This window comes from Trichosurus vulpecula, chromosome 4, assembly GCF_011100635.1.
Source record: "Trichosurus vulpecula isolate mTriVul1 chromosome 4, mTriVul1.pri, whole genome shotgun sequence".
Classification (NCBI taxonomy): domain Eukaryota; kingdom Metazoa; phylum Chordata; class Mammalia; order Diprotodontia; family Phalangeridae; genus Trichosurus; species Trichosurus vulpecula.
In genome coordinates this window covers 186,062,716-186,084,243 of record NC_050576.1, presented here as the reverse complement: position 1 = coordinate 186,084,243, position 21,528 = coordinate 186,062,716, and the positions used below count along the sequence as shown (strand labels likewise).

Below are 21,528 nucleotides of genomic sequence, written 5' to 3'. Positions count from 1 at the left end.
ATGCACATGCTGGAATAGCACTGGCTTTGGAAGCAGAGAACTCACAGAATAAGCTAATTTCCAAGCTAAAAGGGACTTGAGCAATCATCTAACTCAACCCAAACCTAAAAAAGCATCCCCACTATAACATGTCTAACAAGTGGTCAACCAACCTTGACTCAAAGACCTCCAGTCAGGGGGATCCCTCTGCCTCCCAAGGCAATCTGATTGTCCATATATTAAGCTGAAATTTTACTCTGATGCTTTGACCCATTGATCCCGGTTCTGCCTCCAGGGACAAGGAGAACAGTCTAATCCTTCTTCCAACTAGTCTAGAAAATACTAGAAGGCAATTGTCATGACCCTCCTCTTCTCCAGGTTCACCATCCCCAATCCTTTCAACTGATGGTCAAATAGCATGGACTCAAGGCCATTTGATCATTCAGCTTACTCCTTTCTGGAGACTTGCCTTCTTATATCTTTTTTTTAAAAATGGGATGCCCTAAACTGAACTTATTCACATAATATCTGACTAGAGCCAGGGACAGAGGGGCTATCACCTGTCTATTCTGGAAATTAGGCTTCCCTTATTGCAGCCCTACATTGCATTAGCTTTGGGGACTGCCACATCACATGGTGAATTAATTTTGAGTTTGCATTCCACAAAAATCCCCAGATATTTTTCCAGTGGACTTCTTTCTAGCCATGCCTCTCCCCTCTTGTACTTCTAAAGTTGATTTCTTGAACCCAAGTCTAAGACTTTATAGTGACCCCTAGTTAATTTCATCTCACCTGATTCACCCTGATTTTCTAGCCTGTCAATATCTGCCATCTGTTGTGTTCACTAGGTGATGCAGGGCAAAGAATGATGGACTTGGAGCCACGAAGACCTGGGTTCAAGTCCCACCTTTGACACTTATTAACTGTGTGACCCTGGGTAAATCACTGAACCTTCTTCAGCCTCAGTTTCCACATCTGTAAAATGGGGATTACAAGAGCACCTACACCTCACAGGGTTGTTGTGAGGATCAGATGAGATAGCACATTTAAAGCACTTTGCAAACCTTAAAGTACTACATACATGCTAGCTGTCATCATAATTATTATTATTAAAATCCTGGTTCTACTACTCATACTACCCTGCATAGCCTGGGAGAAGTCACTTAAACTCTTTCAACTTCAGTTACCTCAACTGTAAAATGGAGATTAGATGAGATGATTTGTAAGAGGCTTTTCAGTTTTAAATCCTTTGATCTTATGACTTCCAAAAATAGTCCTGTTTAAAAATTCCCTCTTCCAGGAAATCCTCCCTGATTAACTCCATTACATTGATCACTTCCTTACTCTGCATCCCCTGAAACCTCCCAAGTTATATATTTGGGGGGGAAATAATGAGGGTTAAGTGACTTGCCCAGGGTCACACAGCTGGTAAATGAGGCCGCATTTGAACTCAGGTCCTCCTGACTCCAGGGTTGGTGTTCTATCCACTGCATCACTTAGCTGCCTCTTTCTCAAGTTATTTTTGCATTTAATTTGTTGTAACTAATTTGCACATGAGGGCATATGCATCTGTGTGTTTTGAAAGCAGGAACTATGTCTCAGATTACACTTCAGTGTCCCCCACAGTCTTCAGCAAGTTCAACAAACTTTTTGAAGGCTGCTCAAACACTACTGGTTGACTCTAATTCCTTGGCTTCCCAGGATCACAGAATCACAGAATATTAGAGCTAGAAGAAACCTTAGGCCAGAAAACACAGAATATAAGAGCTGGGAAGACCCTGAGATCACCTAGTCAAATTCTAGTATTTTATATTTGAAGGAATAGAAAATATTTTATATATTTATTTATATTTTTATATACAAATATATATGACATAGACATATAAACGTGTTTATATATTTTATATATTATACATATATATTTATTTATATTTTATATATAAAATAAAATATAAAATAGGGATTTGCCTAAGGTAGTCTGTGACAGAATTATGAATCTGGGTCTCTTTACCTTCAAACCAGTGCTATTGGTATCATACCATGGCGTTTCTTATGACTTATCTTTGGCAAGCAATATGATATAGGGCAATATGGCAAGCAATATGATGGGGAACCTGCAGCCTGGAGGCCACTTGTGACCTTCTAGGTCCTTGGGTGAGGCCTTTTGACTGAGTCCAAATTTACTGTACAAATCCTTTTATTAAGGGGAATTTATTCTGTGAAGTTTGGATTCAGCACTTGGGGACCTAGAGGGCTACATGTGACCTTGAGGCCTGATATAGGGGTTAACATGCTAGACTTCACATCAGCAGAGCTGGATTTGAAGCTTGTTTCAGACACTTAGCCACTGTGTGATCATCGGGCCACTAGGTGGCGCAGTGTATAGGGTGCTGGGACTGGAATCAGGAAGACCGGAGTTCAAATTCAGCCTCAGACACTTACTAGCTGTGTGACCCTGGGCAAGTCACTTCACCCTGTTTGCCTCATCTATAAAATGAGCTGGAGTAAGAAACAGCAAACCACTCCAGTATCTTTTGCCAAGAAAACCCCAAATGGAGCCACAAAGAGTGGGACACTAATGAACAAATAACAACCACCATAAGGTGCTCATTGAGTCCCTCAGTCTCCGCATCTGTAAGAGGGGGATATCATTGGCTTGCATTACTTATCCTTCAGGGTTAGGAGGAGTAGATTTTTAAAACCTTAAAGCACTATATAAGTTGGAATTATGTTGTTTGGATTTCATTCCCTGACAAGTTACACCAAATGTATGTCAGTTCTTGATTATCTGTTTTGCGGACTGTCTATGGCAAATCTTTCATCCTTTCTGCCAAACAACCCAGTTTGGGGGCCAGCTGCTATGTGCCTACAGAATGCATGACTCTTTCCATGTCATCCTGTGCCAAAAGTAATTTGGAAGATAAAGTTACACCCTTCTCTCAAAATCACTGATTGCATTCCAAAGCTAAATTAGATTGCATTTTTAGATTAATCATGCCAGGGCTCTCCTCCATGTGTTTGGATAATTGGGAATTGCATGTGTCTTCTCCTCTACTGCCCAGCCCCACTCCCACCCTATCCTCACCTCAATTCATTTGTTTCATTGCTGATATGAATGATAATAATTATCATGGCTGACATTTATATAATTCTTTGTCTTTGAAGCCCCTTACTACATGTATTAACCCTACATCAAGCTCTAATTCCTTTGAGCCTCATAACAGCTCTGGGAGGTAGGTATACACATGAATGCCTCAGTGGATCTATGATCTCATCGATGTGGACATCCCATCCATCAAAGCGGATCACAACCTATACCTGCCCCTCTCATCCTGTTTGACTCCAAACCATACCCTCCTATAAATCCTCCATAAGGAATTCTCCCAACATTCTGGGGGCCTTTCTTCAGGTCCTCTGATGTTACACGCATGCTAATGATTCCATGTAGCCCAAACTTCTTTGCCTCTGCCCTCTGGTCCAGCTTGTAGCTGGCTTGATCCAAGTGTCTCCACTGAGGTCTGATAGATTTGATTTAGCCACTCTGGTACTCTTAGTGGCCCAATCCTGAAGAGATTTGGGGCCACAAGAAACCAGGCAACTTTTCTTGTCCCTGATTACTCTCTTTGTCTATCAGTTTCACTTCTACCTCTCTGGTCAACCATACTAACCCTGAGCACCTCAAGGTGGGGTCCAGATTCTCATGAAGCATTCGGTTTTATCATGATAGCAACAAGGGGGCTTTATGCTGGATCTATTCAAAGAGACAGTTTCCAGCCAATGCTCTTTTGGCCACAGCTCTCCAAGTGGCATTCTGTGTCTCTGGTGGGGGAAGAGGGGAGGGTTGGAGAAGGATGGTAGTCATGTTGACCTGCTTCCCACTCCCCATGAGGAATGTAGATTCAACTAGATGGGCTTATGCCAAGGGTTACTGGCTGCCTTTGCTTTTGTATTATTTGTTCCTGATCTTAGGCAAATGCAATGGATGTGTCCAGGACTTGTAGTAACCTTGTAAATTCTAAAGGGTCCTAAGAGGCCTTCAAGGTGGTGGCTATGATGTTCCCAAAGTGACAGTGACTATGGCAGCAAGAAGACAAATATGTTAGCTTCACTGTCTTTGATGGTAAACAAGAGTTTGTTATAAACACCTTTGCTAATATCCCATATCAGAGAGGTTGGCAAAAGGAAAGAAGACAGAGTTGGCCATATGATTGAAGACTGCCTAATCCAAATGAAATGTAAAATGGCTAATTAGCAGTCCTACAAATGGTTTTACGTCCTAAGAGGTTTAAATATTATCCTCCCAGCCTGTTGTTACCATGGTTATAGGTTAAGTAACTGAATGCTGTCAATCTAGGTAATTTTATTAATGTGCACTGTGATTCTTCCATAATTAGCAGATCTTTCTGTGTAGGAATAAATTGCTTGTTTTCTAATTGATTGACATTTGAGTACCTCTTTTACTTCATCCCTCTCCACTTTTGGGGAATCCAGCTATAACTTTTACTATACATAGCACTGTCCCCAAATGACAGGCTTGGAGTTTGTTAGCAGAAACAAAAATTTCTATAATAGAAAACCTAATTCCTCTAATTAAAGGTCAGGCTTTCTTAATATCAAAGCAAGTCCAGTAACCAAATGTCTGGGCATAGAATAGATGTAGGACTGCACCCCTTGTGAGTTCAGATGTGGTTCCTCAATAATGGGCAAGGACATATAAAATAAATGCAAGGTAATTTGATGGGGAGGTACTAGCAGCTGGAGGAGATCATGAAAGACCTCGTATGGGAAGTGATGACCCCGTTCCTTTCTCTCTGCTTTCAGACCCTTGGGAGTTTCTATTTGGTTCAGGGACTGCTTCTTCTTTTCATACAAATTCCTCAGGGAATAACCAAGTCTGTCACAAAATGGCTTTGATTGAAAAGGTTGTACAGGCCCTGTTCATACTAAGTTCTGATTGATTGATTCCATCAAGAAGAGTTCTTACCTAACAAAGGTAATCATTTTTAAGAGGAGCAAGATAACCAGTGGAGCCCATCTTTACATGATGATATATATACAAATAAAAGAGCTGACCCCTGGATCCAGTGGAAACAGTTCCATGACTGCCTAGGCCTCCCTGGCCTTGAAGAGAGAAACCAGGGTGTCTGCTTTCCAGAGAGTCTGAGGCATACGTTAGGGAGCAGAGACACTTTCTAGACAGAGAGATACAGAAAAAGAGTACCTCAAGGGAAGAAGCAACTTTTGGAATGGAACCTTGGAAACAGAAGAGAATCAGCCCTAACAACGAAGAACTGAGCTATGGAGAGAGGCAAACCCAAGTATCCCAGATGACTGCATAAGGAGTTTTTGCAAAAAGGACTTCCGGACCCTCCAGTTCCAGAGTTATGAGTTGTCTTGATATATGTGTTTGTTACATGTACACTTCATTATCATTATACTTTAAGTTTATGCCCACTCTTTCCCATAGATGGTATATATAGTTGTGGGAGAGTGTATCCCAGGAAACTGGGGAGGGGAATGTTATGTAGTCACAATTTTTTACTATGCAATTTTGGTAAATGTTTTGCCCAAGAGTTAATTGATTGTTAAAGGGAAGTACACCAGTGGGGGCTCATGGGCTATACTTTTAGAAGCAAACACTCAAAAGGCATTTCTAGAACCTGAGATAGCAGCACTCTCTGGGTGCCCAACCTACAAGTACAAGACAGGGAAGTAGCCCAGAGTGGGTGCTATATAATATAATTCAACATATTCCTTTCATCTAGCTTGTTTTTGTTTTGTTGTATTCTAAATAAGAATTACCATTCCAGAGTCATATTCCAGTAATGGATCTCATCCCACCAGGTCTCAATGATACCTATGAGGTCAAGTTTGTCTTCATGTCTTGAGGTCCCTAGCTCAGCTCGCTAACAAGATATACATACAAATCCCTAGTTCAACTTGCTAAGAAAATGCATAAACCATATTTTATGCATTAGCGTAAAGGCATCTGAGGCCTTTGCTTCTTATTCCTGATTCCTTTCTTGGATTTTATCTCCTATGAATTTCTAGGTATTTCCACTGCTATTCATCTTTCCTCATTACAGTTTCTCTACGGTATCTAGAATGGTGGATATACATAACTACTTTTTTCTCTCACATTTATTTTTCAGTTTAAAGTCCTTTTAATTAAATTGGAAGAAAAGAGGCAAATCTATTCTTTCCAGCCTTTCCAGACGGATGTATCCCATCCCTGACCAACAGCCTGTCCTTCCTAGATTGTAAGCCATTGTCCAAAATTCCAAATCCCATTCTCAGGCATCATCTTCTCAACCAGCTTACAATTACTCCCCAAATCTGAGTCTCTCTTTTGGAGTTCTTGACTTTAGTGGGAAGCACTGATGATATCACCACCTGTGTCCCTAAAGTCTTTAGGTTCTTTCACTAGACTCTGCAATTGTTAGCAATGCTTTCTAAGCTACCTTCTGGCCTTATAATTTGTGCCCATGTGAATCACTAGAAGTGGGGAATAGTTACCTGGCTTGTTAAATCAGATTCTCTGTTATGGTGTGGGCACACGCCCTGGAAAGGCAGAAGACCTGTCTATTGTCATTATCAGGTTAACAAATAGTCAATTTGGTACCCTTCAGCAGGAAGTCACTTATCATTGTTACTTGTCTCCTTCCTCTGACCCTTTCGGAATGATCCCTCACCTGAGGACACTCATGCATCTACATTTTTTTTCCGAGCATCTACTTTCCCTTTATAGTGCACAATTTTCTCCTTTTTAGGAAAAGCCTCATCTTTATTTCTTAGTTACAGGTATTTTTTTCCCCATCCAAGTCCTTTTCTCCTTTCTTCTTAGTAAATGTTATTCCATCCTCCAACCTCCTAACATATGGCAGGGCTCCCCTGTGCCTCTGCAGATCTCTTTTTTCTTCTTTGTTTTCACACGGAAGCCTTTCTTCTGCAATATTTTGGTTTTTCTATTTTTGTAGATAACCTGGAGAACAGAGAGCTATTTCTCAAACCCTTTTACTTTCTCTTCTAGGATGGAGATCAGCATTCACTTTGAGCATAGGTAATAGACAGTTGGCTGTAGCAGAAGAGAAACTATCACACACTCGGTACAGAATTCTCCTTGCTCTCCATACTTGCTGGAAGTGGGATTCTGTTTACAACTGCCATATCCAACCTAGATAATATAAAGCTATGTACCATGGACCTGCTTCTGACCTATGTGTTTGGTCTATGGTATGTAGCCCTGACATATGACAGTGTGTATTATGTACTTGTATGCAATCTCTCTTTGGTCTCTAGCATGCAGTTTTAATAAAGATGTCATTTCAGGTCACGTCATGTAACTAGAACTTATATTCAGTATAATCTTCAGGAACATCAATTTTTTTTTCTTCTAAATATGAAGAGGTTATAACAGGTACATCTGAATAATGATATATTCCCCAGAATATTCTGCACCCAGAACACAATCACTCATTGGAGAAATTTCCAGGACTCCATTTCCCATGAGACAATGCATCAATGACACAGCTAGGGATGATGGCAGAAATGGCAGGAATTATTCAGATGAGAGCATAGAATTTTTTTTTAATACAGTGAGTTTAAAATTTTATTTTATTTTTGTCAGTCAGTAAAAATTCACCTTCTGTCTCCTTCTCCCAATTAATTAAAAAAAAAACCTCTTGTTATAAGGATGTAACAGTGACAGTGTCAAGATACCAGGAATCCCATGATGTCCCTGAAGCTTCACAGACATCTGAGTCGCAGCACAGGAGCAGACACTGGCTGACAATCCCAGTGGAAATTCAGAGGCTACAAGGTGAATTCTGTTCCCTATTCTTCATTCTACCTCCATATTGTACTTGTTTTCACCATCAGAGTAGTGAGTTTAGAGGGTCATATTTACCAAACTACTAAAATTGTATTTGCTGATAAATGTCTATGATGCTGTTTTTGTTATTTGAATCATCTATGCTTCTTTAAAAATTTCTTCCAGTTACAATTAAATATTTTAGCGTTTCAATATTGGGCCTGTTAATATGGTGAGAAACTTAGCTAGATTGGAGAGAATTTCACAAGTTTGTGGTGTTCAACTCCGTGGTCGGCAAAAGGAAACAGAGGAGATGAATTTTCATTAAAAGTCTGCAGAGAGGCAGTGGTCAGAAGTAAAACAGACTTTTGAGGAGGGACAGGATAAAAAGAGAGAGAAAAGGAAAAAAACCAGAAGAAAATAGGATGGAAGAAAATATACAGTTAGTAATCATAACTATGAATGTGAATGGGATAAGCTAACCCATAAAATGTAAATGGATAGCAGAATGGACTAAAAACCAGAATCCAACAATATGTTGTTGACAAGAGACACACTTGAAGCAGAAAGACAGACAGAGATAAAATAAAGGGCTGGAGCAGAATCTAATGTGCTTCAGCTAAAGTAAAAAAAAAAAAAAAGCAGGGGTAACAGTTATAATCTCAAACAAAGCAAAAGCAAAAATAGATCTACTTAAAAGAGATAACCAGGGAAATTACATTTTGCTAAAAGGTACTATAGACAGTGAATATAAAAAATTTTTTGTGTTTCTCTGACAAAAGCTTCATTTCTCAAATACATAGGGAACCAACTCAAATTTATAAAAATAAGAGCCATTCCTCAGTTGATAAATGGTCAAAGGTTATGAACAGGCAGTTTTCAGATGAAAAAATCAAAGGAAAAAATGCTCTAAATCACTATTTATAGGAGAAATGCAAATGAAACAACTCTGAAGTACCACCTCACACCTATCAGAAGTGATAAATGTTGGAGGGGATGAGGAAAAATAAGTACTTTATTGGTGGAGTCATGAATTGGTTCAACCATTCTGGAGGACAATTTGGAACTATGACTAAAGGTCTATAAAACTGCGCATAAACTTTGATCCAGCAATACCACTACTAGGTCCATATCCCAAAGAGATCAAAGATAAATGAAAAGGACATATAGATACAAAAATGTTTATTGCAGCTTTTTGTGGTGGCAAAAAATTGGAAGTTGAGAGGATACTCATCAAGCTGGGGAAAGGCTGAATGAATTGTAGCCTATGATTGTGAAGGAGTACTGCTGTGCTATAAGAAATGATGAGGGGAGTGATTTCAGAAAAAACATGGAAAGATCTATATAAACTGATGCAAAGTGAAGTGAGAAAAACTGTGAAATCATTTTACACAGTAACAGCAATGTTGTAATGATAATCAACGGTGAAAGATTTGAATACTTTTTCCCACCACTTAATAGTATTTTATTTTTTTCAGTTACATGTAAAGATAGCTTTCAGCATTCCCATTCACAAGATTTTGATTTCCAAATTTTTTTCTCCCTCTCTCTCTCCCCTCCCCGCTCTCCAAGACAGCAAGCAATCTGATATAGGCTATACATTTACAATCATACGAAACATATTTCCACATTAAAGACTTGCATATGTTGATCACTAAAATGATCCAAGATGAGTCCAGAGGACTCATGAGGAAAAATGCTATCCACCTCCAGAGAGAGACCTGAGTATAAATTGAAGTATAATTTTCCTCCTTTCCTTTTCTTATTTGGTGATATGGCTAATAAGGAAATATGTTTTACACAATTTCACATGTATGATTGATATCATATTATTTGTCTTCTCAGTGGGTAGGGGAGGGATGAGAGAGAAGGAGAGAATTTAGAACTCAAAATTTAAAAAGAAAAAAATGTTTAGAATAAATAAATATTTTTTAAAAATTAAGTCTCTATAATTTGACCTGGAGTCCAAAAGATTCCCCACTGGCAGAAAGGGATTACCCCTTTTTAATAGCCAGACAACAATAAGTATAGTGGGCTCTTGTATTTTCCACACCTTCTAGAGCTTAGCATGGGGCCTGGTACATATTAATTAGGTGCTTAATAAATATTTATTGATTGACTGACTAACCTGTCACACAACTATGTGACAGTGAAGTTGTGGGTCTCTTGTAGAATAAGCATAGGGACTGGACTCGGGATTTCATTGTTTTAGATGATTCCCTCTACCGATGCAGGTCAGTACCTTCTCTGGAACTTATCACAATGGAGAATTGCTTAGAGCACTGAGAAACTGATTGACTTGTCCAGGGTCATAGAGGCTCATTCCAGAGCTTAGCACAGTGCCTGGCACATAGTAGGCAATTAATAAATGTTGATTTGTCGATTGCCACAGCCAGTATGTGTCAGAGGCAAGATTTGAATCCTACTACATCAGAACCTACTTATTTCTTCTTCTTCTTCTTCTTCTTCTTCTTCTTCTTCTTCTTCTTCTTCTTCTTCTTCTTCTTCTTCTTCTTCTTCTCCTCCTCCTCCTCCTCTTCCTCCTTCTTCCTTTTCTTCCTCTTCTTTCTTCTTCTTCTTCCTCTACTTCTTCTTCCTCTTCCTCTTCTTTTCCTTGTTTTTATTCTTATTTTTTTTTTATCAAGGATGCCCTAGATAGGTGCATAAATTATTCACAAGAAGGATTTTACAGAGATGAGATGAGTCGGTTGTTATTGACATCTCTCCCATGTCCTATGGGGATAGTACCAACACCCCTGATTTCCCCTAATTATTTGGTATTGTTACTTCTCTATCCTGAGAACTGACGCTTCGATCACTTTAAAATTACATCACCTCCCACGTAGATCTCCTTTGTGTATATTTGCTCTGGCCCAGCTATTCTGCTCAATTTTATTTTCTTTAGTGCCATTTCTATTTCCTCATGAAGCACATTGGAGATTGGGGTGGAAGAGGCAGGTACTACAGGTATTATAATTATTGATTCTTATTCCCATTTTATAGATGAGGACACCGGCTCGGAGAGATTGACTTGCCCGTTGTGACATACCCAGTAGGTGTCAAGAGGCAGGATTTGAACCCACATCTCTCTTAACTCCAGGTCCAATGCTCCTTCTATTACACCATATTGCTTTTTGGATTGGGCAGCCCAGCTCTGCCTTTACTTACCTCCTTGTAGCCAAAGACAATCCTGCCGTCGATGTGCAGAGCTGCCTGGAAAGTGAAGCTCCCTGTATTCTCATGGCCCTGGAGGTAGACGTGATCCCATTGTACCACAAAGATTGTCCCTAAGGGAGAGGAGCAGACACCCCCAGCTGAAAAGGGAAGGAAAGATGGGGGTGGGGAGGCTGAGAGAGGGATCCTGCAGAGGGTTTGGCCAATGCATACTGAGGTCATAGGATCATATATTTTAGAGCTGAAAGGGATCCTAGAAGTCTTCTAGTTCAATTCCCTCTTTTTATGGAAGAGGAAACTGAGACCCAGAAGAGTTAAATGGTTTGCCTGAGGTCACACAGATATGGCAGATAATGGCAGAGCAAGGATTTGAATCCAGGTTTTCAGATGCCAAATCCAACACCCTTTTCACTACACCACACTATGCACACACAGGCTATATCCCCAAGGAATGAGTCAAGGGTGTAGTGGAGCTAGCCTGACCTTGTGAAAATCTATTGATAAATTTTCTACACGAGTATTTCTACTTTGGAAATTGGAGAATGCTACAAATCAAGGCCTGATTGATTATTTTGTTGACTGTCGAGACTTAACAGAGTGATGGAGAAAATGTTAATGCAGATTAAACTTAAAAATGTGTCATATATAGAATTGGCGTTAAACATTTACCAGCACATCCTGCTGTGTCTTTTTCTTCACACCTATTCCCACCCACTGACATGAAAAGAAAGAAAACTTTATTCTCCTTGGAAAGATGCCCAGGAGATATTCTGGGGGAGAAAATAATTCTCTGTAGTCATAGGAATAGAGGCAGGGGAATGGATAAGAGGGCTTCACAAGGAGTAGGGGATGCGGATGGGTCCTAAAGTGCTCGCCACCTTGAAATTCTTTCCAGTTTGTGGGGAAGAATCTAGGTGTGGGAGAAGGCCGAAGTGGGAATTTGCCTGTCTCACCATTGTCAAAGTATGTGACCGTGGAGTTTGGGGAGTATCCAGGGTTGAAGTTGGCCATTAGAGGTGCCACATACTGGGTGGCTGTGAGCATCCGATGGATGACATCCCCCATGAAGATGAAGCCTATGGGAGGGAGGAGGAAGGAGAGAGAGGTGTCAGAAATAGATCAACCAGAGGTGGCTATTGTGAAAAAATATAATAAAAAAAAGAAAAAAATATAATTAGTTATTTACTTTGTAATTTTGAAATAAATCCCTAATTCAGCTTGATTATAGAGTTAACAATATGAAGTGATTTGTATCCATATTATGGAATACACAGTACACTTGTCAGTAATTAAACATTTATTAAGCCTCTACTCTGTGCCAAGCACTGTGCTAAGCACAGGAAATTCAAAGAAAGGTAATAGACCCTGTCCTCGTGGAGTAAGTCTACAAATGAACAACCTAAAATACAGCATAAATAAGAAATAATCAACAGAGACTAGCAAAGACTTCCAATGGGAAGGTGGGATTTATTGTTCAGTCGTTTTGGTCATGTCTGACTCTTCATGACCCCCATTTGGGTTTTCTTGACAGAAATAATTGAGTGGTTTGCCATTTCCTTCTCCAGCTCATTTTACAGATCAGGAAACTGAGGCAAACTAGGTTAAGTGGCTTGCCCAGGGTCACACAGATACTAAGTGTCTAAGGTCAGATGTAAATTCACCAAGATGGGTCTTCTGACCCCAGGACCAGCACTCTATCTGCTGCACAACTGGCCACAGTGGGATTTAAGATAGGACTCAAAAGAAGCTGGGGGAGTCAGGAGGCAGAGATGAGGAGGGAGAGCTTTCCAGGGGACAGACTTGACTCATTACAATTCACCTGACTTTTTTCTTAAGCAACTACAACCACCCTTTTCCTTTTTTTTATATAATTACTCATTTGAGTTACAGCTGTTAGTACTATCTCCCTCCTTCCCTTTTCCTAGATATGTGAGTCATATCTAGCCCCATCTCTGTTGCTACAAAGCCTATAAGTGGATATAGGGTGGCTTCCAGAGCTGTCTTGCTATAAGAGTTGGAGAAATGGTCACTAGGTGGCCCCCTGCCCTGCCCTGAATCTGGATCTTACAGAAAAAGGGTCTCTGAGTGCAGATTGAGACGTATGTTTTTGGACATGATCACTGTGGGAATTTGTTTTGTTTGACTATAGTATTTGTATAAGGGTTTTCTTTTACTTTTTCAATAGGAAGGAGGAGAAGAGAAGGAAAGAAGGTGGATTTTCATTCATTGAAAAAATAATTTAACAAGAAAGGAAAGAAGGAAGGAAGGAAGGAAGGGGATTTCTGAGAGTTTGTCTCTGAGTAAATCCCAGCTTTCTCTTCCTGACAGATCTGGAATGGAGCATGGGGCAACCGGAAAGATTCCCCCTTCCTTCAGGTGATATGTAGAGAAAACTCTAGGGGAACAGGCAGAAATCAAATGTGGGTTTCTTATTTTCCACTCCATCCTCAACACGATATAGGCAGAAGCTCTTGGGACAAGGTTCCAGGGAAATAGGCAGCTCTATGGATTATACATATATTCCCTCTCTCTCCTCATTCCCATCCTCCCACTACTTCCCACCATATACACTCACATAGATATATGGAGAGCAAGGAGATTAAATCATTCAATACTTAAAGAAATTAATTCAGGCTATTCACTGGAAGGTCAGATACTGAAGCTGAAGCTTAAATACTCTGGCTACGTAATGAGAAGAGAGGACTCATTAGAAAAACCCTGATGTTGGGAAAGATTGAAGGCAAAAGGAAAAGGGGGTGGCAGAAGATGAGATGGAGAGAGTATCATGGAAACAATGAACATGAACTTGGACAGACTTCAAGTGATGGTGGAGGATAGAAAGACTTGGTGTGCTATGGTACATGGAGTCACAAAGAGTTGGAAACAGAACAAAAATATAGAGATACTTGATCATTAATATCCAAACATAGAAACATGCAAAAAGCGACTCTTTCTCAGAACTCTGAACACCAGAGTACTACCCTGAAATCCACCCCGTCTCTCTGTCCCTCCCTTCCTGTCTCACTCCTTTTCTTTCTCTTTCTCTCCCTCATTCCCTATGGAGAATCAGGTCACTGAAGGAACCAAGCTTGCACCCTCCCCTCCCCTGAATAGCTATTACAGTGCCTCTCTAGGGAAAGTCCTTAGGGATAGGCTAAGGACCCCCAGCCCCCACAGCCCACCCACTTACTGGCTGCTTCCAGTCACAGCCTTACCTCCAGTTGCTATGGTAATCTGCCGCAGATGATGGCCATAGAATGGGAAATCAAAGGACAGGACCACTCTCTGTGGGGGATGGGAGAGAGAGAGAGAGAGTCGGCATGGACACTAGGGGCAAAGAAAAAGACCAATGGCCCTCACCTGCCCCAAATCCCATCTGACCTGCAAAGGCAGGGAGGGCAACCTCTCTATAGTTGGGCAGGGACACCCCTGCAATACTGGGCCATTGGCAGGGGTCAGGAAAGAACGTCCAGGACATTGTTGTGCCTTTCTCTCTTTGACAGACCAAATAGCACCGTCGTCTATCCTAGCCCTGGTGATATGATGAAATATCCTGATGGAAGGACTGTTCTCTCTACTACCCAGTGGTAGAGAAAGATATTTACTATAAAACAGGAACCAATGACTAATTGTCAGGTCCTGAGCAAGGTATTCAAATGTTGCTTCTTATTTGCTGGGTGACCTTGGATAAATCACTTTGTCACTCTGCATTTTCTAGTCTGTAAAATGGGGATAACAATGCCTGTACTATTGAGCTGGGGCAGGGGATGGGGTGGGGTTGTTATGAGGAAAGTGCTTCATAAAGCCTTGTCATCATCATCATCAACATTGTCATCTTTACAGAGTAAAGTTGGCAGTGTTTTATATTGCTTATTTCCTTTGAGTCTCACAATAACCTTGTGACATAGGCTCTACAGTTGGGAGAGAAGAAAGTGTAATAGCTCTAAAGCCAGAGGACCTGGGATCAAATTCTGCCACAGACATACTACCTGTGTGACTTTGGGCAAGTCATGTAACATCCCTGGGCCTTGGTTTCCTCAAAAGTAAAATAAAGGGATTAAACCAAATGGCCTCTTCCAGCTCTTACGGCTATATATGATTTCCATTTCGCAGATGAGGAACACAAGTTTCAGTGAGGTTCAGTAACTTCCCCACAGTCACAAAGATTATATTAGTGTCAGAAGCGGGATGTGTGCCTAGATCTCCCCATCTTCAGGGCCATCGTATTGGCCATTATGATAATTAGTATTATTAGATGCTGCTCAGTGGGTGGGGATTGAAGAATGGGTGCCATTTTTTAAAAGACACATGGAAGGAAACTAAGAGTTCAGAGGAAGACAAGAAGGAAACTGGGCAGTTACATCAGCACCTTATAAAATTAAATATACACAAGATTTAAACAAACTATTCGATGAAAAAGGCATGGCTTCATGTGTGGAAAAATAAAGGGAAACTTGAATTACATTCCGGTTGCAGAAATTTATTAGTTGTGAAAGCTTAAGCAAGTTATGTTATCTCTGTCAGCCTCAGTTTCCTGATCTGTAAAGAGAAAAATAATGATGGTAGCCACCTCCCAGGGTTGTTGTAAAGTGATTGGCACATGCTAAGTACTAGATTATTATTATCTCTTTCACTGAATGTATTTGCTCCATGCCTGATAATTCTAAAACAGGTTTAAAATGCCAAAGGTGTTAAGATCAATGATTTTTATATGGCATAATTTAGAAATGCAATTGATGTCATCTGAAGTTTGGTTTCATGTCTTAAATACGTGGTATAGTTTGTGTTATTGTATTTCTAAATTCTCTTATATTGTAAAATTTGAGAGATCTTTATAACAGAAAAACTGTTAAACGAAACAACTTCCCTTTTAATCTAGATGCTGTAAGATTATGAATTGGGCTTTTAAAAGGATGTGATATAAAATGTAAAAGAAAAAAAAGAAAAAGATATTTGAAAACTCTTAAATATTTAAGGAGGTATGTTTTGTCATAAAACAGACAATGATAATGAGTTTAATAGCAAATTTTCATTTGAAATTCTTGGCTATTATGAAAGTGTATAGGGTGGTTTAAAGATGTAGCTTCAGCATATTAATGATGAGTCAATTATCAGGCATTCTCTGTATGTCTGAAGCCCCAGAATATGGGTAGTTTTGATTTATAAATAAAGGATAAATAAAATGTTAATTGTTAGGGAAATATCAGGGAAGATATTGAAGGTCTAATTTGTGGCTAGTGAAATTTGCTATTTGAGGTAAAAATTCTTTTTTTTTTTTGAGGTAAAAATTCTTGGGACTGTAATTTACTATTGTTCTGAGCTTTGATTACAGGAATAGCTGTGTGAATTGTCATGAAGCCAATAGTAGAAAATGGCATGTGCTGCAATCTGGGAGTTGCTAGGGGTGAACTAGGTCTGTTGTTGTTGTTCAGTCATGTCTGACTCTTCATGACCCCATTTGGGGTTTTCTTGGCAAAGATACTGGAGTAGTTTGCCATTTCCTTCTCCTGCTCATTTTACAGATCAGGAAACTGAGGCAAACAAGGTTAAGTGACTTGCCCAGGGTCGCACAGCTAGTGGTTTGCATTTCCTTCTCCAGCTCATTTTATAGAGAGGAAACTGAGGCAAACAAGGTTAAGTAACTTGCCCAGGAGCACACAGCTAGTGAGTGTCTGAGGCTGGATTTGAAGTCGGGAAGATGAGTCTTCCTGACTTCAGGCCTGAAATTCTATCCACTGTGCCACCTAGCCACCCTAGATCTATTGTACTGGGAGTCAGAAAAAGTGCACTTTAATACTAATTATATTTCTAACTAATGGTGTAACCTTGGGCCATGTCATTCCTTTTTTGGGGTCTCTGCTGTAGAATGAGGGGGTTGGACTAGGTCATCTCTAAGAGCCTTTCCAGTTCTACTCTCTCATGGTTTATGTGGCCTGGGGGAGAAGGGGAGGGGGGGCTGTTCTGATATGCCCCCAGTACAGGGATGGGGATCATTGAAAGAGAGAAGATGCCTCAGGGGCACTCACCGAAGCTTGCCGGTGGGTATTGGAAAGGATCCCGTGGACTATGACTTGACTTCTGTTGGCTTCTGCCACATCTACCCATAACTCTCGAGTCCGGGGCTCGCTGGGGCCATACATTCGAGAAATATAGTAGCTGTGGTTGTCTTCCTGTCAACAGTCCAAGAGACAGCAAGACAAAAAGCATTCTGGATGTACAGTCAAAGAACCAAGTTTCCAGTACTGGTTTTGCCAACTTACCACCTATGTGACCTTAAGCGAGTTGCTTAATGAACCCCTTTGGGACTCAGTTTCCTCATATGTAAAATGAGGAGTTTGGAATAGATGACTTCTAAGGTCCCTTCCTCTAAATCTATGATTCTGTGATCTTAAGGAACAGGGAACAGCAGCACAGGTGTAGGTGAGGAGCAAGTAACAGTAATAGATGATCCCCAAACAACAGGATAAAAGATATGCCCCATTCAAGATTTCTGAGATAGACATGAGGCTGTATCCTTTAGTGCCTCCTTCTCATATCTTTCTTTCCCTCCCTCTCTTGCTTCCTTCCTTCCCTTCCTTCTTTCCTTCCCTCCCCTCCTCCCTTCCTTTCTTCCTCCCTCTCATCCTTCCCTCCCTCTTTCCTTCCTTCTTTCCCTCTTTCCTTCCTCTCTCCCTCCTTCCTTCCTCCCTCCTTCCTTCCTTTATCTCTCTTCTTTCCTTCTCTCCCTCCCTTTCTTTCTTTCCTTCCTTCCTCCTTTCTTTCCTCCCTCCCTCCTTCCTTCCTTCCTCCTTCTCTTCCTTCCTTCCTTCCCTCTCCTTTCTTTCCTTTCTTTCTTTCTTCCTCCCTCCCTCCCTCCTTCTTTTCTTCCTTCCTTCCTCTTTCTTTCCCTCCGTCCTTCTTTCCTTCCCTTCCTCCCCCCCTCCCTCTCACATCCCCTCTCTCTTTACCCTTCCCCTTTCCTTTTTCCTCCCTCCCTTCTCCTTCCTAGAATGTAGCATCCAATAAACATAATACTCCAAGTGGTCTGTCTAGGGCAGAGTATAATTGGACTCTTCTTAATAAGCTCTTTATTCAACTAATCAGCAAGAATTTATCAGATACCCACTATATATCAGGTACTATATTAGGTACTGAGAACACAAAGACAAAAGTGAGACAATAAACCCTCAAAAATAATTACGTTCTGTTGGGAGAGATAACATGTACAGATACAGGTCATACCAAAAGTCTTAGGGCAGTTTTAAGCTAACTGCCCTAAGACTTTTGGGACACCCTGCGTAAGTACATGCAGCCCACTCCTCCAAATACAAAGTAATTGTGGGGAAGATACTGGCATTTGGGGGAAGGGAGACATAGCAAAGGCATTGGGAAATGGCACTTAAGGCGAGATTTGGTGTTGCTGTTCATTCGTGTCTGACTCTTTGTGACCCCACTTGGATTTTTCTTGGCAAAGATACTGGAGTGGTTTGCCTTTCCCTGCTCTGTCTCATTTTGCAGATGAAGAGCTGAGGCCAGCAGGGTTAAGTCACACAGCTAGTAAGTGTCTGAGGCCAGATTTGAACTCAGAAAGATGAGTCGCCCTGACTCCAGGTCCGGCCCTTTATCCACTATGGCATCACCTAGCTGCCTGAGATTTGGTGGAAGCTAGGAATGCTAATAGGAGGTAAGGAACTAAGGATGTAAGCAGGAACCAGGTTGTGAAGGGCTTTAAATAGACGAGGTTGTATCTGATCCCAAAGGCAATAGGGAGACACTGGAACTAATTGTGAAGGGGAGTGGCATGGTAAGACCCGTGCTTTTAAAACGTTACATTGGCAGCTATGTGGAAGATGGGCTTGAGAGAGGAGAGGCTTAAGCCAGAGACCTATTAGGAGTCTCCTGCAATGGCAAAGGAAAGAAATGATAGACTTGAACTAGGGTGATGGCAGTATGAGCGGAGAGAAGAGGACAGGTTTGAGGAATGTTACTGAGGCACATGGCAACTAATTGGACGTGGTAGGTGAGGGCGAGTGAGCAGTAAGAAATGACTCCAAGGTTTAGATCTGAGATGACTGGAAGGATAGTGATGCCCCAAGAGAAATAGGAAAGAAAGAAGAGGGGGGGCAGGCAGGTAGTGTAGTAGATAGAGCACTGGCCCTGGAATCAGGACAACCTGAGTTCAAATCCAGCCTCAGACATTTACTATCTATGTGACTCTGGGCAAGTCACTTAACCGTGTTTATCTCAGTTTCCTCATCTGCAAAATGAGCTGGAAAAGGAAATGACAAACCACTCCTGCATCTCTGCCTCAAAAAAAAAAATAGGAAAGTAAGAAGAGGGTTGGGTTTGGGACAAAAGATAGTGACTTCTGTTTGAGACGCTTACTGGGCATCCAGTTGAAAATAACCAATAGGCAATTGGTGATGTGAGACTGGAGCTCAAGATAGATCAGGACTGGATTCCTGAACAATATTCCTTTATTCATGCAGCCTAATATCGAATTCACTTTCTTGGCTGCCATAACACACTTGACTCAATCCATTAACAGTTTTAAACGGTTTTCAGAGGAACTACAATCTAGGTACACTTCCAATTCATCTTACCTATAGTGTGTTTGTTTGTACATAGTTGTTTGTATGTTGTCTCTCCTATATATTAGACTGGGAGGTCTTAGAAAGTAGGATCTTTTGCTTTCTTATTGACTGACTTCACCCATTTCATATTTGGGGAATTGATTCTTTGAACCCTAGTAGAAGACCATATTTATCTCTGTTAAATTTACTCTTAGTAGATTTGGCCCAGTGAGAAATGATACTAGCCTCGAACCAAATCATCATAGCATGCTGAGTACAGTCCCAGGATACCAGGTCACTAGGAGTTTAGATCTTTGTAACTAAGTCTCTTCCCCTTCCACTGCTGGAGAGGGGCAAACAGGCAGGTTTCTCCCAAATCTAGGTGCCCAGCACAGGTTCCGCTGTACCTGGTGAATTTCAAACTCTCTCCTCACCTCCTTCCAGTAACTCCTTAGCATCACTGAGGCCAGAAGTACCTGGGGCAGATCTTGGTTTGTTAAGTCTAACAATGTGTCACATCTGATCTGAAAATTCCATCCAATCATTCCCTGGGGCAAGGGAAACTCGTCCTGTGTCTAAGTCTTTCCTGAGCCTCAGCATAGCTCTACCATTCAGTGTTAGGTAAGAGGAAATGTGGAAAGATTTTTGTAAGGACCCTTGAACTGGAACACAGGAGAGCTGGGCTATTGCCTCAACTCTGCTGCTAATTCATCACATATGACCTTGAACAAATCATTTCTCTCTTGGCATTAACCTCCAGATTCCAGAATCCAGAGGGGGCTCTGGAAAACTAATAGGTTGGACCAGCTGATTACTAAGCTTTTTCCTAGTTCTGGCATTCCAGGAAAGTAGTCAAGTACTCCTCATCCATCCTACAGCACCCCACCCTGAGCACTCTCTGAGGGAGCTGGGATTCCAGAGGAAGCAATATAGTCTTTGACTCCTTGGAGTTCTTGGTCTAAGGAAGGAGTTCCCAGTTTGACAGAGGAAAGTATAGCCCCTGACCTAGATCCCCCAGGCTCTGAGGAGAGACATGGTATTTGCCTACCCTCAGGGAGCTCCTTGTCTGAGGAGGAGATTGGACACATGCTCTGGACCCAAAGATATAGTCATTCAGACAAAGGAACACTGAGTGCAGACAGCAGGCATCAATATGCCAGGGGAATGAAGAGGAAAGGAATAAGCAAAAAAGACTGGGGTTAATCCAAGGAGTCTTCTGGAAAGAGGAGAATCTCAAAACCAGATTTGAAGATGAGGAGATACAAGTGAGCTGAAGGAAAGGAGTGGAAGCCCACGGGGAGGGAGAGGATGGGAGGATCAGGCTGGGCAATGACATGAACTGTGTGCAAAGGAGGGGGAGCAGATTCACATGGATGCAGGAAAGAGAAAGAAAGTGGCCTCAAGACTGATGGAATGGATGCGGGGGACAAGCTTTCCAATATGGGTCATTAATCAGGCTGCCAGGAGGTGGCTGCTGGGGCCGGCATGGCAAGAGAGTTGAGCCAGGGCAAGCTTCTCCCCAGAGGGACAATGTTCTCACTGCCAACCTTCATCAATGTGATCCCAACCTTGTCTAGATCCCTGTGAGAGGCTGGGCCTTCCCTAGCCATGGCAGTAAGAATGAGCTCCTGGAAAAGGAAGATTCCTTCCCTGTCTTTAGCCATCAGCCAGGAAGGGGCCAGGCTCTTGTTCTCTTGTGAGAGGGAAAGGGAGAAGGAGAGGGAGAGGGAGAAGGAGACGGAGAAGGAGAGGGAGAGGGAGAGGGACAGGGACAGGAACAGGGACAGGGACAGGGACAGGAACAGGGAGAGGGAGAGGGACAAGGAGAAGGAGAGGGACAGGGAGAGGGACAGGGACAGGGAGAGGAACAAGGAGAGGGAGGGAGAGAGAGGGAGGGAGAAGGAGAGAGGGAGGGAGAAGGAGAGAGGGAGGGAGAGAGGAAGGGAGGGAGAGAGAAGAGAGGAAGGGAAGAAAGGAAAAAAGAAAGAAAAGAAGGGAGAAGGAAAAGGAAGG

At 41.6% G+C, this 21,528-nt stretch overlaps 1 protein-coding gene across 1 annotated transcript in view; it reads right to left on the bottom strand.

Moving 5' to 3' along the window:
- PLXDC1 (plexin domain containing 1) overlaps positions 1 to 21,528 on the bottom strand; it is a 110,977-nt gene that overhangs the window by 63,946 nt on the left and 25,503 nt on the right. The window contains exons 3-6 of the mRNA XM_036755623.1: positions 16,990 to 17,133; positions 14,179 to 14,248; positions 11,917 to 12,039; positions 10,958 to 11,076 (exon numbers count right to left, since the gene is read on the bottom strand). Of these exons, the coding sequence (XP_036611518.1) occupies positions 10,958 to 11,076; positions 11,917 to 12,039; positions 14,179 to 14,248; positions 16,990 to 17,133 (456 nt within the window). The remainder of the gene's footprint in view (positions 1 to 10,957; positions 11,077 to 11,916; positions 12,040 to 14,178; positions 14,249 to 16,989; positions 17,134 to 21,528) is intronic.